The sequence below is a fragment of the Oncorhynchus keta genome, chromosome 5, assembly GCF_023373465.1.
Source record: "Oncorhynchus keta strain PuntledgeMale-10-30-2019 chromosome 5, Oket_V2, whole genome shotgun sequence".
Lineage (NCBI taxonomy): Eukaryota > Metazoa > Chordata > Actinopteri > Salmoniformes > Salmonidae > Oncorhynchus > Oncorhynchus keta.
In genome coordinates, this window is record NC_068425.1 from 27,644,444 (window position 1) to 27,668,602 (window position 24,159).

Consider the following 24,159-nt stretch of genomic DNA (forward strand, 5'->3'; position numbering starts at 1 on the left):
ATGTCTTACTATCAGGCTTTTAATACAGTTGTCACCTACATATTCACGTTTGGATGAGTGCATCATACAACAGCAGAATGAACTGAAATGTGTGAGGAGAGGAGAGAAAAGGTGAGCAGAGAACAAGCATGTTTTTAGACAGGAGGAAATACAGTGGAGAAAAAAGGAGGAATGCGGTGGGGAAATGTGTGAGGAGAGAAGAGATGGATTTAAGGTAGGAGAAGAGAGAGGTAGGTTGAGGGAAGGATATGGGGTATTGGGGGAGCAGAGAGGGGCCGGTTGAGGGAAAGAATGTGGGGGTCTTAGGGAAAGGAGGAAGGAGTGGAGAATAGGAGGGGAGTAGAGGTGTGGAATGTGACATCGGCCCATTGATTGTCCTGCTAATGTTTCAAGCAGCAATCTGATCTGAAGCTGTCCTCTCTAAAGTACACAGAACACACAGGGCAAGCAGGGGGAACACTAGAAACAGACCAGAACACACAGGGTAGACAGGGGGAACACAAGAAACAGACTAGAACACACAGGGTAGACAGGGGGAACACAAGAAACAGACCAGAACACACAGGGTAGGCAGGGGGGACACTAGAAACAGCCCAGAACACACAGGGTAGACAGGGAGAACACTAGAAACAGACCAGTGGGACAGGGCAGGCAAGGGGGACACTAGAAACAGACCAGTGGGACAGGGCAGGCAGGGGAACACTAGAAACAGACCAGTGGGACAGGGCAGGCAGGGGGAACACTAGAAACAGACGGGAGATAGCAGAGACACCATATTTAACTAAATCCACGTATACACACTAACTTACACATAACACACTCCGTTACACACATCAAACGTCTCTACTTCTCCAAATCTATAACCTCATGCAAACACACTCTCATTCTCACTATAATACACTCTTTCACTCAAACATACGCACACATTCAAGCATACAGTTGAAAACACACAAAGAAACGGAAGTCTCTCCAGACCAACAGTGTGCATCTCTCTGGTTTTTATTCATTAGGAAGAATTCTGTCTGGAATTACAAAATGCACGGGTAGAAATAGCGGTGAGATAGGTTGAGAGTGTGAGAGATAAGAGTGAGAGAGAAATAGAGAGGGAGTGAGTGAGAGATAAAAGATCCCACAGCCAGAGTTTTAAGGGTTACATCATCAGATTTGGCTGGCTCCTGGCCCCACCCAAAAGTAGGCAGGGATATCCCCATCTCTTTTCATTTGATTCTCTTCTTTAAAAGAGGACTTCTCTTTTTTTTTGTATTGTCCTGAACATGGCTGTGTAGTGTCTCACCTCCATGTTTACAGTTAACAGCTGGCAACATAAATAAACAAACCAAACAAATCTCAGCTGATGGTTTTTTTATATATATTTTTTTTTAACCTTTTTTGTTCTCAAAAATAGAAGGAAGAAAGAAAACATGTTGCTTAGTATAAACATCTATCTATATTCATATATTTTTTTAAAATCTGAATTCATATTCTTATTTTTTGATTCCTGAAGATGACTGTTCACCCACGGTGTGGCATGCACATAGCACATGCAGTTCTGGAAGTAGATATTTTCCCTTTTTATGGTATTTTTTTGGTACTTAAAATGCTTTTATTTCTATGTTTTCCATAGCAGCTTTACGTTGCTTTTTGAAGTAACAGTGGGGTTATTTAGAATATGTGTTGTTAGTGGATGGTTGGTCAGTACAGGACACAATGATTGACAGTGAATGTTAGGGCCTCTCATAGTTTCAATTGTAGGGTGATTGACATCTTATTTCATCTTGCACACAGACACAAACATTCTGACACTCGCTCAAAAACACAGGCAGGCACACACACACACACACACACACACACACACACACACACACACACACACACACACACACACACACACACACACACACACACACACACACACACACACACACACACACACACACACACACACACACACACACACACACACACACACACTTACCAACTCAAATGTCATCACCAAATATTCAAAGCAAATAAACAAATGAAATGAAATATCCAACGAAAACAGCTAGCTATTGATGTACACACACACATTGGATGTACACACACATTCTTGCTATAAAAGAACGCATTCATACACAGACACACATGCAAACACACACACGCCATACGCACGTACACGCATACTTGCTACAGCCAGGAGCTACATACTGAGAGTGTATCTGTGTATTCCTATCTTATCAGTGTTGTGATGTGACTTATACACGTCTATGACATTCCTACGTTAGATGAATACTGTAAAGGCAATGTGCCTGTGCACTTCCTGGTCAAAGTGTGGTACATAGAATCATGGGATATGTCTTTACAGTACATCAGAATCCAGATTTGTGCAGATCTAACTGCGCTATATCTATGGCAGCCATGAACAAACACTGTTACCTGACGCTAATGGTTTTGACATGGGGTGTAATAATAATAATAATAATAATGACAATTCTAATAAATTAATGGTTCACTATGGCAATCCTCAAAGTCCGGCAATTGTGAGAGAGACACTGTACGGGACAGTGGTGGGTATTAGGATGGATGTTAAGTTGAGGCGCACAAAGACACACAAAAAGAGAATAGGGTGAAACAGGACACAGAGGTTTGGCAGAAAAGACCCAGTCATTGTTTCTCCCATGCATTTTCATTGGCTGTGATACATGTCCTGTGCATTTGTGATTGGCTGTGTTACATGTCCTGAACACAAAGGAGGTGATCCACCAGTGACAGACAACACTTAAACCTTATGCTCCCAGTTTAAAGACAGATACGAAAACATTGGAATCCGACAGTCAAAATAGAAGGGGTGATAGAATGATGCAATAGGACAGGGATGCAATGTATTGCATACAGTGCCACCTAGAGGGCCAAACTGGCAGAGGAGCTCTGTCTCATTAATGCTTTATCTGGTCTACTTTAGTCTGTAGACCTCGTTACCTAAGCAAGACCATTTAGCTGCCCTATATTTACCCAAATTATTAATATATGTAAACAACTGTCCAATGAACAAGTATACATGTCAGATACATGATTTCCTGTATGATGTTTGACATTGTTCTTTTTTGAAAGTTCCTTTTTAAGTTCCTTTTCTCTTCCCCACCGTATTACACTGTATCAGAGTCATTACTATGATTACTCCTGTTCCCACAATGCACCTCTCTGACAAAGCTCCGCCCACCAGCCGGACCAGTGGACCACCAACCAGACAGAACGTCTCACGAAACAAAGATGGTGACGCGCTGAGCACAACCGACTCGAAAGTAACAAACACAAATACAAGACTAAAATAATTCTCTCTCACAAGCATGAACATTGTCATCATCATCATCACCATTATCATCATCGTTATTATTATCATCATCGTCATTATCATAATCATCAATAGTATTGTTATCAGTATCTATAGAACCATTATCACTATTAATAACAAATAAACGAAAGATGAAGAGGTTCCCTCCTTTCATCGGCCTTTCTTTCTCTCTCTCTCTTTTCATCGCTCTTTCAAACACAAACCCTGGAAGACTAGAGACATATCTCTGGTTTGAACGAGGCTATGCATCTGCAGATGAAGAGCCAATAAGGACCATGGAGCGTGCTTGTAACTTCCTCCCCCAGTTTCAACTCCCTTTTAATATGAACCAATAATATGTGGGGTCTGTGTTTTCATACTTTCCTGCCTTCTTTCCTCCCATGAAATAAAACTAGGCCTTGTAACAAAATATCTACTTCCTTGAAAATGATTGTGCAAATCTCAGCCACATCAACAGTTATAATTTGGCACAGAGCATTTCAATAAGAACAAAGTGGGAAATAGATCATCCTGTCCCTCCGCATAAAAAAGGCTTGGACCTTGTGCTTCTCTTCCTCATCGCCTCATCTCTCCATCCATCCTAACTATTCTGATTATACCTCCAGCACAGGAAGAGAGAGAGAGAGAGAGAGAGAGAGAGAGAGAGAGGGATGCCTCAGGGTGAAGAGAGAGAAACAAAGGGATTTACAGGAAAAAGAGAGAACCCCACAGACTAATATAGAAAGGACCCAGGGATAGTTTCCCCCACATTACAGTAGTTTCTCTTTGTTATCATTTTTTTGTATCAATCATGCAGGATTCCACAGGTTTTTAAACTCTGCAAGTTCCAACGAAGCTGTGCGGGTGCAACAGAAGAATCAAGCTTCAATGTTTCGAAGAAGAAGAGGAAGAGGGAAAAGTAGCAGCCGCAGGAGTAGAAGAAGAAATACTGAAGAAAATGTTTGTTTTTATTTTTTATTTATTTTTATGTTCACCATCCACTTTTTTATGTTTCTTCTCGACTCGGTTGGGGCGGAATCTTTTTTGGGGGGTTGGGATGGATAGATTCCGCCTACATTACCCCCTCTCTCGTTCAGAGTTAGGGTGTGTGTCCCGGTGTGTCCCCCACTCCCCCCACCGCACTCAGGTGGAAGGCTCATCATCACTGATGTCATTATTAACAGTAAACACAGATGATAAAACTCATCAATATCTCCCCATCATCGAGGGTCGTGGTTGGTTTTTGCAACTAACGCAACTCCACTTAGTTCTCCGCAATGTCATAGTTTCTTGTGTTGATTACGTGATGACGTCTTGGTCGTTGTGGAGGTTTTTAATATTGTTTCCAGAGGCGTAGCATCATGATACGTTGAGAAAAGCATCCGTCCCCGTATCATCCATTTTGAAATCATCCATTTTGAAAAACTCCTTGCATCTGATGAGCTGGGTTCCATTGTTTTTGGAGAAGGAATTGGTTTGTACTCCATACCCTGTTCACTAATTTCCACTCATCCTTCAGTGGTCCTCCTCCTCATCCCTTTATTCTAACTACCCCTTCCTCACTCCCTCCATCCCCGGGAAGCACTGAGCAGCAGAAGAAACAAAAATAAAAACAAACGGAAATAAGGAAAGAAAGAATCATGCCTTGGTTTCCCCTGTCTCATGGTGATCAGTGCTCTGGCTGTGTGTTTTCCTGGGCTGGGAGGTAGGGACTGATAACTCAGACAGTGTGGTTGAGCCCTCCCTCCCTCCCTCCATAGTCTCCAGAGGCTAGCACCTGTTGTCATCCGTGTTGTTGTAGGGTTCGTGCAGGTCTTTAGTGCGGGGCCCTCTAGGCTGGGGAGGGGGGACCTTGTGGGGCCCGGGGTGGGTGGGGCCGTGGTGGTGTTGCGAGGAGGGGGAGGAGGCACGGTAACCATTGGGGAGGCGTCGAGTGGGGGGAGGCTGCTGCCCTTGGGGGGTGGGGGTGGTGTTGGGTGGGGGTGCATGGCGGGAAGTCCTGGGCGAGGTGCGGGAGTGGGGGTTGTTGGGGTGGGGGTTGATAGGGTGCTGCTGCTGTGGGGTTGGGGGATGGTTTAGCACGGGGAGAGTAGGGTGGTTGAGGGGGTGAGGTTTGTGAGGGTTGCCCTGTGTGGGGCTCTGCTCGTAGGGAGGCGGTTTGTGGTGCTCACGTTCGTAATCCTGGTAGTCCTGGTTGTAGAAGCAGTCGTCGCCCTCCAGTGACCCACTCTCTCCTCCTCCTCCCCCGTCCCCCCAGCGGGGAGGGAGGTGGCAGGCTTGGTTGGGTGAGCCATGGTGGGGTGGGGGAGGTCCCTGGGGGGGCTCAGGGGAGAAGCGGTGAGGGGTGGGGGCGGGATTGCGCCCCAGGGGCTGGGCTCCGGGAGGTGTGGCCATAGCTTTACGGACGACAGGAGAGTAGGTGACGTGTGGGCGGGGCGTTGCCGGGGTCTGAGGGAGTTGCCGACGGCCTCGTCTCGGGGTACTGGTCCCCGAGGTAGAGGGAGCGGGACTTTCGCTCACCGAACTACTGCCCTACACGAACATTGAAGGCAAATAAAAAAAGAACCATAAAATTAACGACGACACGAACAGAGAGAGGGAAGAAGAGAGAGAGGGAGGAAGAGAGAAAGGGAGGAAGAGAGAAAGGGAGGAAGAGAGAAAGGCAGGAAGAGGGAGAGAGGGAGGGAGAGAGAGAGATAGGTAAGAAGGAAGAGAGAGAGGGAGGGAGGAAGGAAGAGAGCGAGAGGGAGGGAAAAGAAAGAGAGAGAGAAAAAGAGAGAAAGAGAAATACAAGGAGAGATAAATAAAGAGAGGGAGAGAGAGAGAGAACAACAGACAATAACAACAAGAACAACAACAGCAACGAGAAGAAGAAGAAGATGAGAGCAATCAGGAGAGTGTGAGGGGAAGGAAGGATGCCGGGAAAAGAAAGACAAAAAAGCATGAAGAGAAGAGATATATAGAAAATGATGGAAGTCAGCATACACCGTAGAAAACAGAGAAAAGCGATGAGTCATGAAGAATAAAGAGAGGACACAAAAACAACAGGAGAAAAGAAAAGAGATCAGATCTGACACAGTAGGCCTCAAAATGGTGATTGTGAAGGTACCCACAATGCACTCTTTCAGTGTTGTTGCCTTGTTCAGTCTGTCTCTTATCTGAATCTAGGTTGTTAACCAATCACCTCTGTGTGTAAGTGTGTGTCTAAACTGCTGAATCCTATAAACAACAATAGTTAATGAATAGACAATGTATGGAAGTGTCAAAAAGGGAAACACAAGAGACAGTCAGCCACCTAAAGATATTTAGGCCAAGGAGATGGGGGAGACACTCAAGGTAGAACTAAAAGGAGAACCTGAGGCTAAAACAGTTAGGAAGGTGGTTCAATGTTGACACACATCATAGAAGCCCACCTGTCTGTGTGTCATGCACTCTCTGCCCTCGCTGGGTGACCGTGACCAGCGACGGTCGTGCTCCCTATCCCGGTCGTGCTCCCTATCCCGGTCGTGGTCCCTATCCCGGTCGTGGTCCCTATCCCGGTCGTGATCTCTATCCCGGTCGTGGTCTCTGTCTCCTCGGGGCTGTCTGTGACCACCGTGCTCTCCCCCCCGGTCGGCGCGGTCTGGTGTGTAGCGCTCCTTGTCCACAGAGCCGCTGTGATGGTGGTGGTGATGGTGGTGGTGTTTGCGGTCTTTCTGCCTACTGCGGTCTCTGTCGCGGTCACGGTCCTTCTCCTTGGGTGGCAGGTCACCTGACTGAGTGGTGGTGCTCAAGTCTGTGCCCAGTCCTGCTGGAATGGAGGTCAGTTATTGTTGTCATCATGGTATCTCTAGTGTCTTTGTAACCATGACAACATGACAACATCAAACACACTTTTATACAGTAGCAACTCAGGGAACTAAGCACGTTCTCTTCACACACTCTCTGACACTCATTCTGTCTCTGACCTGTATCTGCGTCTGTATATCGACACAGTGACCGCTCAGAGGCCCGGTGGCTTCGGTCGCGGCGTCGGTGGCTGTGCCTCGGTGCTCCGCCCTCCTCGGGGATCACATACTCCATTGCATAATCATCGGCCCCACCCCTTTCCCTCTGGCCCCTCCCAGATCGACTGTGACCAAGGGAGGAGGCCGAGCGCTTCATAGGACTATTATCTGTTATAGTCTGAGAGAGTGGGATGGAGAAAGAGAGAGAGAGGGATGATGGGAGAGTGGGATGGAGAAAGAGAGAGAGAGAGAGAGAGAGAGAGAGAGAGAGAGAGAGAGAGAGAGAGAGAGAGAGAGCGAGAGAGAGAGAGGGATGATGGGAGAGTGGGATGGAGAAAGAGAGAGAGAGAGAGAGGGATGATGGGAGAGTGGGATGGAGAAAGAGAGAGAGGGATGATGGGAGAGTGGGATGGAGAAAGAGAGAGAGAGAGAGGGATGATGGGAGAGTGGGATGGAGAAAGAGAGAGAGAGAGAGGGATGATGGGAGAGTGGGATGGAGAAAGAGAGAGAGAGAGAGAGAGAGAGAGAGGGATGATGGGAGAGTGGGATAGAGAAAGAGAGAGAAAGAGAGAGGGATGATGGGAGAGTGGGATAGAGAAAGAGAAAGGGATGATGGGAGAGTGGGATGGAGAAAGAGAGAGAGAGAGAGAGAGAGAGAGAGGGATGATGGGAGAGTGGGATGGAGAAAGGGAGAGAGAGAGAGGGATGATGGGAGAGTGGGATGGAGAAAGAGAGAGAGAGGGATGATGAGAGAGTGGGATGGAGAAAGAGAGAGAGAGGGGTGATGTGAGAGTGGGATGGAGAAAGAGAGAGAGATAGAGAGAGAGAGATGATGGGAGAGTGGGATGGAGAAAGAGAGAGAGAGAGAGAGAGAGAGAGAGAGAGAGAGAGAGAGAGAGAGAGAGAGAGAGAGAGAGAGAGAGAGAGAGAGAGAGAGAGAGAGAGAGAGAGAGAGAGAGATGATGGGAGAGTGGGATGGAGAAAGAGAGAGAAATAGGGATGATGGGAGAGTGGGATGAAGAGAGAGAGAGATAGGGGGGATGATGGGAGAGTGGGATGGAGAAAGAGAGAGAGAGAGAGAGAGAGGGATGATGGGAGAGTGGGATGGAGAAAGAGAGAGAGAGAGAGATGATGGGAGAGTGGGATGGAGAAAGAGAGAGAGAGAGAGAGAGAGAGAGAGAGATGATGGGAGAGTGGGATGAGAGAAGAGAGAGAGAGAGAGAGAGAGAGAGAGAGAGAGAGAGAGAGAGAGAGAGAGAGAGAGAGAGAGAGAGAGAGAGAGATGATGGGAGAGTGGGATGGAGAAAGAGAGGGATGATGGGAGAGTGGGATGGAGAAAGAGAGAGAGAGAGGGATGATGGGAGAGTGGGATGGAGAAAGAGAGAGAGAGGGATGATGGGAGAGTGGGATGGAGAAAGAGAGAGAGAGGGATGATGGGAGAGTGGGATGGAGAAAGAGAGAGAGAGGGATGATGGGAGAGTGGGATGGAGAAAGAGAGAGAAAGAGAGAGGGATGATGGGAGAGTGGGATGGAGAAAGAGAGAGAGAGGGAGAGATGATGGGAGAGTGGGATGGAGAAAGAGAGAGAGAGGGAGAGATGATGGGAGAGTGGGATGGAGAAAGAGAGAGAGAGAGAGAGATGATGGGAGAGTGGGATGAAGAAAGAGAGAGAGAGAGAGAGAGAGAGAGAGAGAGAGAGAGAGAGAGAGAGAGAGAGAGAGAGAGAGAGAGAGAGAGAGATGATGGGAGAGTGGGATGGAGAAAGAGAGGGATGATGGGAGAGTGGGATGGAGAAAGAGAGAGAGAGAGGGATGATGGGAGAGTGGGATGGAGATAGAGAGAGAGAGGGATGATGGGAGAGTGGGATGGAGAAAGAGAGAGAGAGGGATGATGGGAGAGTGGGATGGAGAAAGAGAGAGAAAGAGAGAGGGATGATGGGAGAGTGGACAGAGAGGAGAAGAGTAGTCACACAGCAGGCTTCTCAGGTTTACTTTCCTCATGTCTCCTTTCTATAGTCTCCAGACATAATGGGGAAATGGAGGAATGTAGACTTTCTTGTCGACTTGTGTGTGTGTGTGTGTGTGTGTGTGTATATACTGTATAGTTGTTTACCTGACTTTTACATGTGTGTGCTTTCACATTCCTACCATATACAGTATAACCTTGTAGAAGTGGGCACCAGGTAACCCATGACACCCCCCCCATACTGTTCCACACACATGCCTGTATTAGTGTCATATATACATCATGCTGCCTCAGGCAGAGAGAGAGAAAGAGACAGAGAGAGAGAGGGAGAGAGAGAGAAAGAGAGAGAGATTGAGAGAATAAAAAGAGAAGAGGAAGAAGACAAACAGTAAGAAGAAAGGGAGATGAAAGGGAGGCAATAGGCCATGCCTGACATGCATCCAGGACTTCATCTGGAAAGATAGGTCAGTATCTCCTAATCCCCCCAAAAGACTAACCCACCCCGTCCCCACCCAATCCCTCCCCCAAAATCATAACACAATCCAGGCTGCGCACAAGGCTCTGCCAGCCCCCTCTGCCAGCGTGCACATAGGAGCTGTCCCGAGTCCTCAGCCACCCTCATGAGTTCTCTTTCTGGGACACGGGAAAACCGCTCTGACCTCCTAGGGCTGCTGGACACCAGGACAGTGCCTATAATGCTACTGGTACACACCTGCATAGTGCATACTGTATATACCAGGCCAGCTCAGTACTAGTCCTCCAGTGTCTGCTGGTTTCCGATTCTTTATTGAACGAAGGGATCATATGGATGTAGAGTTAACTCCCCTGGTATTCCAGGTTGAAACCAGAATAGATGATAATGGACTGAAACCAGCAGACAGTGTGTAGCTAGGATACCCTCACACACACAAACGCACATGGACACACACACACACCAAGCACACACAACAAACACACTCACCAAGCATATACACACACGCAAACACACACATGCATGCACACACGCACAAAATCACTCCAACAAGAGCACACATACTCCTGGCATGCATGCAACACCAACACCAATACAGCAGCACATTGATGACATCAGCACAGACAAGCACACAAGCATGATACACACAACACACGTGGTACACCCAACACAGAGCAGCAGCAGCAGGAAGAGAGAGAGACAGAGAGAGGGTGCAGAGTTTGCCAATCCCAAATCAACACCTTGACCCCACCCGCTTGGCACAAGGACTAGAGAGGTAAGTAAATTAGCCTTGTTCCAACATCCTGACCTCGCATAATCACATTCACCAGGCAAGATGTAAGTAATATGGAAAAAATCCATCTGGCTTATCCGAGGGCAGGGTGGAGCGATTGCCATATTGCTTATATTTTGCATAGACACCGAGTATCCAAAACATTAAGAACACCTGTTCTTTCCATGACATAGACTGACCAGGTGAAAGCTAGGATCCCTTATTCATGTCACTTATTAAATCCACATCAATCAGTGTGCATGAAAGGGAGGAAAAAGGTTAAAGGATTTTTATGCCTAGAGACAATTGAGACATGGATTGTGTGTGTGCCATTTGGAGGGTGGGTAAGAGAACGTATTTAAGTGCCTTTGAACGGGGTAAGGTAGTAGGTGCCAGGCGCACCAGTTTGGGTCAAGAACTGGGGGGTACAAAAGAGAGGGTGCAACTCAGAACCCCACCTGTTTTGAGCCCCATCTGTATATTTCTATATCTTTTGCCTGTTTTGAGCCCCATCTGTATATTTCTATATCTTTTGCCTGTTTTGAGCCCCATCTGTATATTTCTATATTTTTTTGCCTGTTTTGCCTGTTTTTTTGGCATTAATACGTGTCACATATCAGTTTGCAAACAATACAAGAAAAATAGTTTGATTTAAAACTTCTTGAAACTAGGTGGCACTATTTATATTTTTGGAAAAATAACATTCCCAAAGTAAACCGCCTATTTCTCAGGACCAGATGCTAGAATATGCATATAATTGTCAGCTTAGGATAGAAAACACTCTAAAGTTTCCAAAACTGTCAAAATATTGTCTGTGAGTATAACAGAACTGATATTGCAGGCAAAACCCTGCAGGTGAAACCCTGAGGAAAATCCAATCAGGAAGTGCCTCTTATTTTGAAACCGTTGTCTTCCTATGCCCCCCTATTGGCCATTGAAAGGGATATCAACCAGATTCATTTTTTCTACTTATTCCCTAAGGTGGCTACAGAATCTTGACTTAGTTTCAAGCCTTTATGTTGAAGAATGAGCGTAAACGACTACATTGCGTAAGTGGCCAGCTGAGGGCTCTCAGAGTGATTCTTGCATAAAAGACAGCTCCTACTGAAAAGCCAATTGTCCCGGTTGATATATTATCAAATAGATATTTGAAAAACCCCTTGAGGATTGATTATAAAAAACGTTTGCCATGTTTCTCTCGATATTATGGATATAATTAGATTTTTTTTTTTCTCGCCGTTGTCGTGACCGCAATTTCCGGTGTATTTCTGATCATAACTTGACAAACAAACAGAGGTATTTTGGGCATAAAAATAATCTTTATGGAACAAAAGGAACATTTGCTGGCTAACTGGGAGTCTCGTCAGTGAAAACATCCAAAGATCATCAAAGGTAAACGGCTCATTTGATTGCATTTCTGATTTTCGTGACCAAGCTTCCTGCTGCTAGCTGGACATAATGCTATGCTAGGCTATCGATAACTTACACAAACGCTTGTCTTGCTTTGGCTGTAAAGCATAATTTCAAAATCTGAGATAACAGGGTGATTAACAAATGGCTAAGCTGTGTTTCACTATATTTCACTTGTGATTTCATGAATATGAATATTTTCTAGTAAAAAAATTTGACCGTTGCGCTATGCTAATTAATGTAGTTGATGACAATTCTCCTGGATCCGGGATGGGTAGTTCCAAGAGGTGTTAATAAAGCCGCATACAAACATGGTCTCTTTTTTGCTTTCTTGAGTAAGGCAGCTCCAAAACACAGCAGGTGTTTCAGGATTGCTCAGTGCTTTCTGTGGTAGTGGGGCAGCCAGCTGAAAATACAGAGCATAGGGGTTGGCAATCTTCTCCAGTTGCACCGTGATTGGCTCAGTGTTCTGTCACTCATGGGGACACTACGTCACCGCAAAATCTACAGCAAGAGTTAGAAAGTTCAGGCCGCCTCGGGCGCTGCCATAGATTTACATTAGAAGTGCCCATCCAAGAGGCCTCAAGGTCATTGGCCACAGATAAAATGACGTCAAATCACGTTATATCTACCGTAGCGTTGATTGGACTGATCATGTCATCATCATGAATCACGTCGACAATCTACAGGCAAATCCTTTTCGATCTTTGTCATATGAAGGGAAATTATAGATAAGACGTATCGTATTTATGCCATTGGACATAAACATTACAAATCAAGTTGGAAATCGCAAATTCAACAATGAGAGGTTTGGAAGGAATCAGTGGCTAACTATAAATGTTGCAAACCAATTACTATTTTGCTTCCCCTGCCTGCTATTCGGTGGAAAGAGTGTGTGGCCCAAGTCTAGGTTTAAGGGTCTCTTTTCCAAGCTTAAAAGGATAAACATTCACACGCAACACCATGGGCCAGAAAAGGTTGAATACATTGGCCATGTTGTCAATCCAGCATGATTTCTGCCGCGTTCAAAACACCTGGCAACTCGGAACCCCGAAATGTCAGATTTCAGTGAGTTCAAGACAACTGGGAACTCTGGAAAAAAAGGAGCTCTGACTGGGAAAATACGTTTTGAACGGTCATCCAACTGGGAATTCCAAGTCGGGAACTCAGGCCTCTTTCTAGAGCTCAGACCTGAAGATCACTGACGTCATGATTCTGCCTTGTTTTTGCCAAATCCCAGTTGTCTTGAAAGCACCATAAATCCAGAGAAAGCCAGACTTTGATGACAATGTTTCATGACAAAATTTGCCCACAAGGACCGCCGAGCCACCTTCCTGTTCAAGTGAGCACAGCAGAACGGTGAGTCCAAAAATGTATTGTATGCTGCTGCATAAATGATGTAATATGCCAGAGAGATATGTATACTGTAGCTAATAAAGTAATACTAAGTGTATGTTGTGTAGTAAGCTGTTAGTAGCTCATGTGCCTCACTTTAATCATTTTGTCCCTTTCCCTCTTATAACTTAGCCTACTGTTCTGACTTGGTGGTGCACATGTAGCCTATAGCCTGTTTCAGAGAAATGTCATCATAATTGTCTGCTTATTTATTTGTTTATTATTTTATTTAACCTTTATTTAACTAGGCTTATATGCCCCCTCTATTTTTCCTACGGTTCTGACTTGGTGTACAGGGAAAATAATGTAAGAAAGGCCCTTGTTCTGAATTCTGTCGGTGTACATTTCTGTCGTTGAACAAATAGTTATATTGGCTACGCCGACTTAGCTCGCTCATTAATGTCGTATTCAAAATTACGGATTGCCTCCCATTGTTCCTTTATGCGGCAGGGTAGCCTAGTGGTTAGAGCATTGGACTAGTAACTGGAAGTTTGCAAGTTCAAACCCCCAAGCTGACAAGGTACAAATCTGTCATTCTGCCCCTGAACACTGTTCCTAGGCGGTCATTGAAAATAAGAATTTGTTCTTAACTGACTTGCCTGGTTAAATAAAGGTAAAATAAAAAAATACCATAATTTGTACCTTACCAGTAAGCAAGTCAGCCATGTCAGTTATGTTTTTTAAATGGCAGCAAACGAGGCTGAATTAACTGTTTCGCTGCTAGACAAGGCTCCACTGATAGCCAGGTGTAACAATGGTAAGGATTCACTCCATGGTGCTGAAAAGAAAACTCTGCTGTTGGGACAGCTTTATGTAGGCCCTGACAGTTTGTCGGCAGCGTTTGTCACCGTTATAGCGCAATTAATGTATTGTTTAGTGTTGTGTTGTGTATTTGCTTTGCTGGCATGAATAAAATAAACAAACAATCTCCCACCAAACATTCTCCCACCTCATTTGTTGTATACTCAGTGTACATACAGTAACCAATCTTTTCAGATAAGATCTACATCAGAGGATAGGGGTCAATTTGAGTTTTAGTATTTGAGTGATCATGCCATAAAACACATTCGATTCGAACTGAATTGAAATGGGTTAGTGCAAGAATCAGAGCTTGAAGCTCCCTGCAATCAGTCAGTCTTATGTGTCAACAAACAGGGTAGTCAAAGACAAATAGGAGGGGAGAACAAAACGTTTTGTTTGAGAAAAGAGAGAAACGAGAGGAAAGACACCAGATACACATACAAGGATAAACTCAGAGAGAGGACAGAGAGAGAGAGAGAGGTGAGGGAGAGGGGGAGACATACACTGTACAAAAACACATTGAGATTCAGTCAAAATGAATAATTGTATATAGCCAAGTCAACAACCTTTGTTGAGTTGCAATTTTCTTAAACTTATGAAATCAAGTTGAATGGGCTCAGCACTATGTGTGAACTCAACTTATGAAATCAAGTTGAATGGGCTCAGCACTATGTGTTTAACTGACTTAGAAATTCACAACCATCAAGTCAAATCAACTGAAGCAACATAACTGCTGTGTTGACAAAAAAAGTTCAGATGACTAATTAATCAAATTGTCTGAACTTATGAAATCCAGTTGAATCAGCTAAGAACCTTGTGTTTAACTGACTTAGAAATTCACAAGCATGTTAGGAGATGACATGAGGAGAGAGAGGCAGAGATGGAGACAGACAGAGAAAGAGAGAAATGGTTATCGTGAGTGAGTGAATCAGTGAGTGAGAGAGAAAAAAGGGGGAGAGATGGGGAAGACAGGGTACATACACTGAGGTTATTTCCACGCTGCCTCCCTTTCCTTCGCTGCTGTGTGAGCACAGAGAAGACACACACACACCACAGCCATGGATACAGCACAGGTAGGGCACACACAGACACACAGAAGAGGACAGAGGGACAGGGAAGGAGAGAGGGATGGATACGCAAATAAAGAGTGAAGGGAGAGGTGAAGAAGGTAAGGGGAGGGGGTGAAAATCAGATAATGGGGGAGGCATGGGCAAAGAGCGAGGGAGAAATGGAGAAGGGGATAACCCAAAAAGAAAGGGAGGGGAGGGAGGGGAGGAGAGGAGAGGGGGATAACCCAAAAAGAAAGGGAGGTGAGGGAGGGGAGGAGAGGAGAGGGGGATAACCCAAAAAGAAAGGGAGGTGAGAGAGAGGAGAGGAGAGGAGAGGGGGATAACCCAAAAAGAAAGGGAGGTGAGAGAGAGGAGAGGAGAGAGAGAGAGAGAACCCGGTTAGACACAAAAGCAGCGGTGAGGGGAGAAACAACACTTACCACAGTAGAGCACAGACACTGGAGGGCCAGAGACAGTGTTATAGACAGGGTCACCATGGCAACAACACTACCATCTACACCACAGCAACAACACACCATGCTACTAGGGCAAAAACAACAGTACAGTGAAGTATAGTGTAAAGGCACAACTTACGACACACAAGAGTACGAAAGAAGACTGGACACACACACACACACACACACACACACACACACACACACACACACACACACACACACACACACACACACACACACACACACACACACACACACACGTATATATATATATATATATATAGCAGCAGCATTTGTTTCAAGATAGCAGTATCCTATTTACTATATCTTTTTTTAGTTTGAGCATGACAGTACACTACTAGACCACCTGATCAATACCTTCTCAAATAAATATTGACCCCAAAATGACACTAGATCATTGGTAGTTGGGCATGATTTCAAATTCAAACCTGGTTGAAACAAAACCCCATATTTCAAGTCACCTTAATAGCAAAACCATTAGAGAAGAGGGAAAGAAAGAATGATTTAGATAGTTCTTATCTTCTGACAGCAGTGGTAGTTATGAGGGCAGAAGAATGTACATGTGTGCTGGTCTGTGTGTGTGTGTGTGTGTGTGTGTGTGTGTGTGTGTGTGTGTGTGTGTGTGTGTGTGTGTGTGTGTGTGTGTGTGTGTGTGTGTGTGTGTGTGTGTGTGTGTGTGTGTGTGTGTGTGTGGCAGCGGAAGTAGGGACAGAGTACTCTACGACAAAATTAGTGGTGGATCTCCAAAGCACAAGAAATTCAATCTGGTGGGGACAGATAAAACATGCACAAGTTGTATGCTGCCCCGAAGAAACCCAAGAAGTTGCTTTCTCTGTCCCGTAAGAAGTGCAGATGGATCCACTCTCATAAAGGACCAAACTACGATAGTCCAGAGGTGAAGCCCTCTTAAACCAGCCCAGTTGACTACTCAGACCTGGAGGAGCTCCGAACACTGCCCACCATCCAGAGCCTTGATCTCCCACCCACCTTTTCTGAGGTCTGCACCACCACCAGGTCACTGAAGAATAACTAAACTCCTGGACCTGACTCCATCCCGCTGAGATCCTAAAACTGGGGGGGGGGGGTATCTCTGTACCAGAGCAGTTTGCATGTTCCTCTCTGAGATATGGAGACAAGAGCACATCCCGATCAAAGTGGGGCAAATCCATCTGCGGAAACAGCAGGGGCATATCATTCCTTCCAGTTGCTGTCAAAGTCCTGGTGAAGGTCTTCCACCACAGAATCATCGACACCATCACTGAAGATCTGCTACAGGAGTCCCAGTGCAGCTTCAGAAAGAACAGAAGCATGGTGGGCATGATCTTCAGTCCACACCAACTGAGGAAAAGTTCAGTGAACAGACACAAGACCTGTTAATGGCCTTTCTGGATCTCTGCAAAGCCTTTGACACAGTACACCGTGAACTCCTTTGGAAGGTCCTCCTGCAGTATGGCTGCACTGGGACATGTGTGAACGTCCTGCATCAGATCCATGAGGAGATGGTGGCCAGAGTAAGAATTAGCCGTCAGGAGTCTGAACCCTTTTAGAATTGGTACTGGTATGAGGCAAGGGTGTGTGCTTGCGCCAGTCCTATTCAATGTCTTCTTCCTGTGTCACAGCAGTCCTGCACAAGGACATGGAAACAGAGAGTGGGGTGACCCTGGACTTCAGATTGGACGGAAAATTCTTCAACATTAGGAAGCTCCAAGCTGCCACGAAGCTCAAAGCTTAACAAGTACTTAAGCTCCAGTTTGCGGATGATTGCGCTCTTGCGGCACATACCCCAGAAGCTCTACAAGCCACACTCAGAGCAGCTGTAAGAGCATACAGCCTAATGGGGCTGTCTCTTAACATCCCAAGAACAGAGGTCCTATGTCAGTGGTCATCTGATCCTCCGTCTGAAACACCTCCATTCTCCATCTCAGACTCCTCACTTCCCATTGTATCACATTTTAAATATCTTGGAAGCATCCCCTCGACCAGGATATCCAGAATCAGGTCAAACAGACTTTGTCATCTTTTGGACTGCTAAGGAAGAAGGTTTTTGACAAGAGCAACCTGCACTTCCACACCAAAGTTGCAGTCTACCAGGCAGTGTGTGTATCTACACTCTTTTATGGATGTGAAACATGTACAGTCTACAGCAGACACTTGAAACAACTGGAGTCCTTTCACATAGAAGGCCTTCAACGCACTTTGAAAGTGACCTGGCAGGACCTTGTTCCGCACTCAGAGTTCCTACAGAAAACCAGCTGCATGAGTATTGAAGCATCCATCACACACCACCAGCTTAGATGGCTGGGTGATGCCATCCGGACGCCAGAGGACCGCCTGCCGCAAAGTACGCTGTACGGACAGCTACAACTGGGCCGTCGCTCTTCAGGTGGGCAGAGAAAATGTCTAAAGGACCCAACCTAAGACATCACTAAAGAAGTGTGGGGTAAACTCTGCCTCCCTCCAGACTGCTGCGGAACACTCCACCTGGCGTGGCCTCTGCCCTGGAGTGCAGTTGACCGAGGAAAAAAGGACTGAACGTAGACCATGACTTCACCGGCCTCCACAGGACAGGCCTTTGTGTGCTCTGTCTGTGGCAACAGTGTGCATCCCGCATCAGATTATACAGTCATCAGTGAACCCACAAGCAGTAGTGGAAGTCATCATCGGATACGATGGACTACCTTAAACAAAGAGTGTGTGTGTGACAATATAGCAGAGATGACTTGGTACTGGATGAGAAGGGACAACCACAGTAACACACCTCCATGCAGTAGGGGATGAGTGTAGAGGAGGAGAAGAGGAGAGGAGAGGGGAGGAAGAGTGGGGTGTTGGGGTGTTTGGTACGGTAGTCTGTAAGACTTACCTGTAAATCTGTCTGGCAAACATCCTATGGGCGATATTTCAACAGCATAGAAAGGGGAGCTATCGTCAAAATGCATGATATCACGTCAAATACCATGCATTTATAAAAACAAATATGCTTGAAAGTGTCAGGTGTCCATTTTCAGCAATGTTTTATAGTATTTTGTTATGCACTGTGTTGGATTATAAATAGTCTGTCTCTAGTCTTTGTGTGTCTCGAGTCATGTCGCTTATCGTGGAGATTGAGTAAAGGAGATGGAAAGCTAGAGGGAGCGAGAGAGGGAGGGAGGAGAGGAAATGAGGGGTGCTCACTTGGTTGTCGCCTGGAAGGCGTGGCATGGAAGCGGCCCTTCCGTGGCCTTCCATTGGCTGAAAGTGCTCGGTATCCGAGTAACCGTCACGCCCCATCTCTCTCATCTCTACCGTCTGCAAAATAGAGTGAGAGCAGGCGTGACTTTGATGAAGGAATATGATGGGGACAATGGTGTGTTTGTCATCCTTTATCCCACATGAGTGTGGGTGAATGTCGTGTGCACAGCACAGGAGGTTGGTGGGACCTTAATTGGGGAGGACGGGCTCGTGTTAATGGTTGGATTAGAATTAATGGAATAGTATCAAATACATCAAACACATGGTTTCCATGGTTTCCATGTGTTTGATGACATTCCATTTGCTCCGTTCCAGCTATTGTTATGAGCCATCTTCCCCTCAGCAGCTTCCTGTGGTGCATGTTGTGTAGTGTGGGAGAGACTGGGAAATGGGGACGGGGGAAGGTTTAAGACTAGGTTTAGATCTAGTGCGAGGGGCTAGGGCTGTGGTCTAGGAGCTAGGACGGACTTGGATCAGAGCAGGAACTGCTGAGGCTGAGGCATGGGGCTTCGGTGCAGGGTGCTTCGGTGCAAAGGGCTTCGGTACGGGGGAGCTTCGGTGCAGGGGGCTTCGGTGCAAGGGGCTTCGGTGCAGGTGGCTTCAATGCAGTAGGATTCGGTGCAGGTGGCGTCAGTGCAGGGGGCTTCGGTGCAGGGGGCTTCGGTACAGGGGGCTTCGGTACGGGGGCTTCGGTGCGGGGGCTTCGGCACGGGGGGCTTCGGTGCAGGGGGCTTCGGTGCAGGGGGCTTTGGTGCAGGGGGCTTCGGTGCAGGTGGCTTCGATGCAGTGGGATTCGATGTAGGGGGCTTCGGTGCAGGGGGCTTCGGTGCAGGGGGCTTCGGCACGGGGGGCTTCGGTGCAGGGGGCTTCGGTGCAGGGGGCTTTGGTGCAGGGGGCTTCGGTGCAAGGGGCTTCGATGCAGTGGGATTGGATGCAATGGGATTCGATGCAGGGGGCTTCGGTGCAGGGGGCTTCGGTGCAGGGGGCTTCGGTGCAGGGGGCTTCGGTGCAGGGGGCTTCGGTGCAATGGGATTCGATGCAGGGGCTTCGGTGCAGGGGGCTTCGGTGCAGGGGCTTCGGTGCAGGTGGCTTCGAATGCAGTGGGATTCGATGTAGGGGCTTCGGTGCAGGGGCTTCGGCACGGGGGGCTTCGGTGCAGGGGCTTCGGTGCAGGGGCTTCGGTGCAGGGGCTTCGGCACGGGGGGCTTCGGCACGGTGGGGCTTCGGTGCAGGGGGCTTCGGTGCAGGGGGCTTCGGTGCAGGGGCTTCGTTACGGGGGCTTCGGTACAGGGGGGCTTCGGTGCAGGGGGCTTCGGTACAAGGGGCTTCAGCGCAGGGGGCTTGGGGATAGAGGGCTTGGGGGCTGAATGTTTGGGGGCTGAAGGCTTGGCCCGTGCTATCCGGTATCCCTGGGACACCCCTACCCCATTTAAGTTCAAATTTAAACTCTAAAAGTCCAAGCTAACACATGGAATTGTTTTAAGATGGTCATACCATGGATCATTTAGCTTTTTGATTTAGGTATATATAAAGAAATATATACAGTACCAGTACAAAGTTCGGACACACCAACTCATTCCAAGTTTTCTTTATTTTTACTATGTTCTACATTGTAGAATAATAGTGAAGACATCAAAACTATGCAATAACACATATGGAATCATGTAGTAGCCCAAAAAAGTGTTAAACAAATCAAAATATATTTGAGATACTGTAAAGTAGCCACCCTTTGCCTTGGTGACAGCTTTGCACACTTTTGGCATTCTCTCAACCAGCTTCATGAGGTAGCCATCTGGAATGCATTTCATATAAGGTTAACAGGTGTGCCTTGTTAAAAGAAAATGTGTGGAATTTATTTCCTTTCTTAATGTATTTGAGCAAATCAGTTGTGTTGTGACAAAGTAGGTATGGTATAAAGAAGATAGCCCTATTTGGTAAAAGTCCATATTATGGCAAGAACAGCTCAATAAGTAAAGAGAAACAACAGTCCATCATTATTTTAAGCCATGAAGGTCAGCCAATTAAGAAAATGTCAAGAACTTTGAAAGTTTTGTCAAGTGCACTCGCAAAAACCATCAAGCGCTATAATAAAACTGGCTCTCATGAGGATCTCCACAGGAATGGAAACCCAGAGTTACCTCTGCTGCAGAGGAACATTTCATTAGAGTTACCATTCTCAGAAATTGCAACCCAAATAAATGCTTCACAAAGTTCAAGTAAGACACATATCTCAACATCAACTGTTCAGAGGAGACTGCGTGAATCAGACCTTCAGGGTCGAATTGCTGCAAAGATACCACAACTAAAGGACCAATAAGAAGTAGAGACTTGCTTGGGCCAATAAACACGAGCAATGGACATTACAGCGGTGGAAATCTGTACTTTGGTCTGATGAGTCCAAATTGGAGATTTTTGGTCTTTGTGAGACACAGAGTAGGTGAACAGATGATCTTTGCATGTGTGGTTCCCTCCGTGAAGCATGGAGGAGGAGGTGTGATGTTGTGGGGTTGCTTTGCTGGTGACACTGTCTGTGATTTATTTAGAATTCAAGGCACACTTAACCAGCATGACTACCACAGCATTCTGCAGCGATATGCTCTCCCATCTGGTTTGCGCTGAGTGGCACTATCATTTGTTTTTCAACATGACAATGTCCCAAAACACACCTCCAGGCTGTGTAAGGGCTATTTGACCAATAATCAAATCAAATCAAATTTTATTTGTCACATACACATGGTTAGCAGATGTTAATGCGAGGGTAGCGAAATGCTTGTGCTTCTAGTTCCGACAATGCAGTAATAACCAAAAAGTAATCTAACTAACAATTCCAAAACTACTGTCTTATACACAGTGTAAGGGGATAAAGAATATGTACATAAAGATATATGAATGAGTGATGGCACAGAGCAGCATAGGCAAGATACAGTAGATGGTATCGAGTACAGTATATACATATGAGATGAGTATGTAAACAAAGTGGTATAGTTAAAGTGGCTAGTGATACATGTATTACAGAAGGATGCAGTAGATGATATAGAGTACAGTATATACGTATGCATATGAGATGAATAATGTAGGGTATGTAACATTATATTAGGTAGCATTGTTTAAAGTGGCTAGTGATATATTTTACATCATTTCCCATCAATTCCCATTATTAAAGTAGCTGGAGTTGAGTCAGTGTCAGTGTGTTGGCAGCAGCCACTCAATGTTAGTGGTGGCTGGTTACCAGTCTGATGGCCTTGAGATAGAAGCAGTTTTTCAGTCTCTCGGTCCCAGCTTTGATGCACCTGTACTGACCTCGCCTTCTGGATGATAGCGGGGTGAACAGGCAGTGGCTCGGGTGGTTGTTGTCCTTGATCTTTATGGCCTTCCTGTAACATCGGGTGGTGTAGGTGTCCTGGAGGGCAGGTAGTTTGCCCCCGGTGATGCGTTGTGCAGACCTCACTACCCTCTGGAGAGCCTTACGGTTGTGGGCGGAGCAGTTGCCGTACCAGGCGGTGATACAGCCCGCCAGGATGCTCTCGATTGTACATCTGTAGAGGTTTGTGAGTGCTTTTGGTGACAAGCTGAATTTCTTCAGCCTCCTGAGGTTGAAGAGGCGCTGCTGCGCCTTCTTCACGATGCTGTCTGTGTGAGTGGACCAATTCAGTTTGTCTGTGATGTGTATGCCGAGGAACTTAAAACTTGCTACCCTCTCCACTACTGTTCCATCGATGTGGATAGGGGGGTGTTCCCTCTGCTGTTTCCTGAAGTCCACAATCATCTCCTTAGTTTTGTTGACGTTGAGTGTGAGGTTATTTTCCTGACACCACACTCCGAGGGCCCTCACCTACTCCCTGTAGGCCGTCTCATCGTTGTTGGTAATCAAGCCTACCACTGTTGTGTCGTCCGCAAACTTGATGATTGAGTTGGAGGCGTGCGTGGCCTCTCAGTCGTGGGTGAACAGGGAGTACAGGAGAGGGCTCAGAACGCACCCTTGTGGGGCACCAGTGTTGAGGATCAGCGGGGTGGAGATGTTGTTGCCTACCCTCACCACCTGGGGGGCGGCCCGTCAGGAAGTCCAGTACCCAGTTGCACAGGGCGGGGTCGAGACCCAGGGTCTCGAGCTTGATGACGAGCTTGGAGGGTACTAATCACCTGACCTCAAACCAATTGAGATGGTTTGGGATGGGTTGGACCGCAGAGTAAAAGAAAAGCAGCCAACAAGTGCTCAGCATATGTGGGAACTCCTTCAAGACTGTTGGAAAATCATTCCTCATGAAGCTGGTTGAGAGAATTCCAAGGGTGTGCAAAGCTGTCATCAAGGCATGTGATGGCTACTTTAAATAATCTAAAATGTATTTTGATTGGTTTAACACTTTTCTGGTTACTACATTATTCCATATGTGCTATTTCATAGTTTTGATGTATAGTAAAAATAAAGAAAAACCCTTGAATGAGTAGGTGTGTCCAAACCGAACCTTTGATGGGCACAATATATATACAGTATATATATATATATATATATATTTATATTTACCCAAAAACATATGGGGGATTGGAACTGATGCAGACAATTACATTGATGGAAGCTACAATCTATCTGGAATATTAAAGCTGATCTACACCCTAAAACAAATAAAAAATAACAATAATAAAAAAATGAACAGTTCTTGTGCTGACGTTGCTTCCAGAAGCCGTTTGGAACTTGATGCAACCGAGGACGGACGAGTTTTACGTGCTACACGCGTCAGCACTCGGCGGTCCCGTTCTGTGAGCTTATGTGGCCTACCACTTTGCGGCTGAGCCATTGTTGCTCCTAGACATTGCCACTTCACAATAACAGCCCTTACAGTTGACCAGAGCAGCTCTAGCAGGGAAGAAATCTGGCGAACTGACTTGTTTGAAAGGTGGCATCCTATGACGGTGCCACGTTGAAAGCCACTGTGACACTGAGCTCTTCACTGAGCTCAGTGTCACTGAGCTCTTCAGTAAGGCCATTCTACTGCCAATGTTTGTCTATGGAGATTGCATGGCTGTATGCTTGATTTTATACACCTGTCAGCAACGGGTTTGGCTGAAACAGCCGAATCCACTAATTTGAAGAGGTGTTAATAATAATAATAATAATATATGTCATTTAGCTGACGCTTTTATCCAAAGCGACTTACAGTCATGTGTGCATACATTCTACGTATGGGTGGTCCCGGGAATCGAACCCACTACCCTGGCGTTACAAGCGCCATGCTCTACCAACTGAGCCACAGAAGGACCACATACTTTTGTATATATATAGCATACTTCAATTCCT

At 46.2% G+C, this 24,159-nt stretch overlaps 1 protein-coding gene across 1 annotated transcript in view; it reads right to left on the reverse strand.

Moving 5' to 3' along the window:
- Positions 1-981: 981 nt before the first annotated feature.
- The window catches only part of LOC118374962 (voltage-dependent P/Q-type calcium channel subunit alpha-1A-like), a 190,746-nt gene continuing 167,568 nt past the window's right edge, over positions 982-24,159 (reverse strand). The window contains 5 exon segments of the mRNA XM_052519364.1: positions 982-5,842; positions 6,724-7,097; positions 7,258-7,474; positions 15,092-15,127; positions 18,810-18,923. Of these exon segments, the coding sequence (XP_052375324.1) occupies positions 5,081-5,842; positions 6,724-7,097; positions 7,258-7,474; positions 15,092-15,127; positions 18,810-18,923 (1,503 nt within the window). The 3' untranslated portion in view covers positions 982-5,080.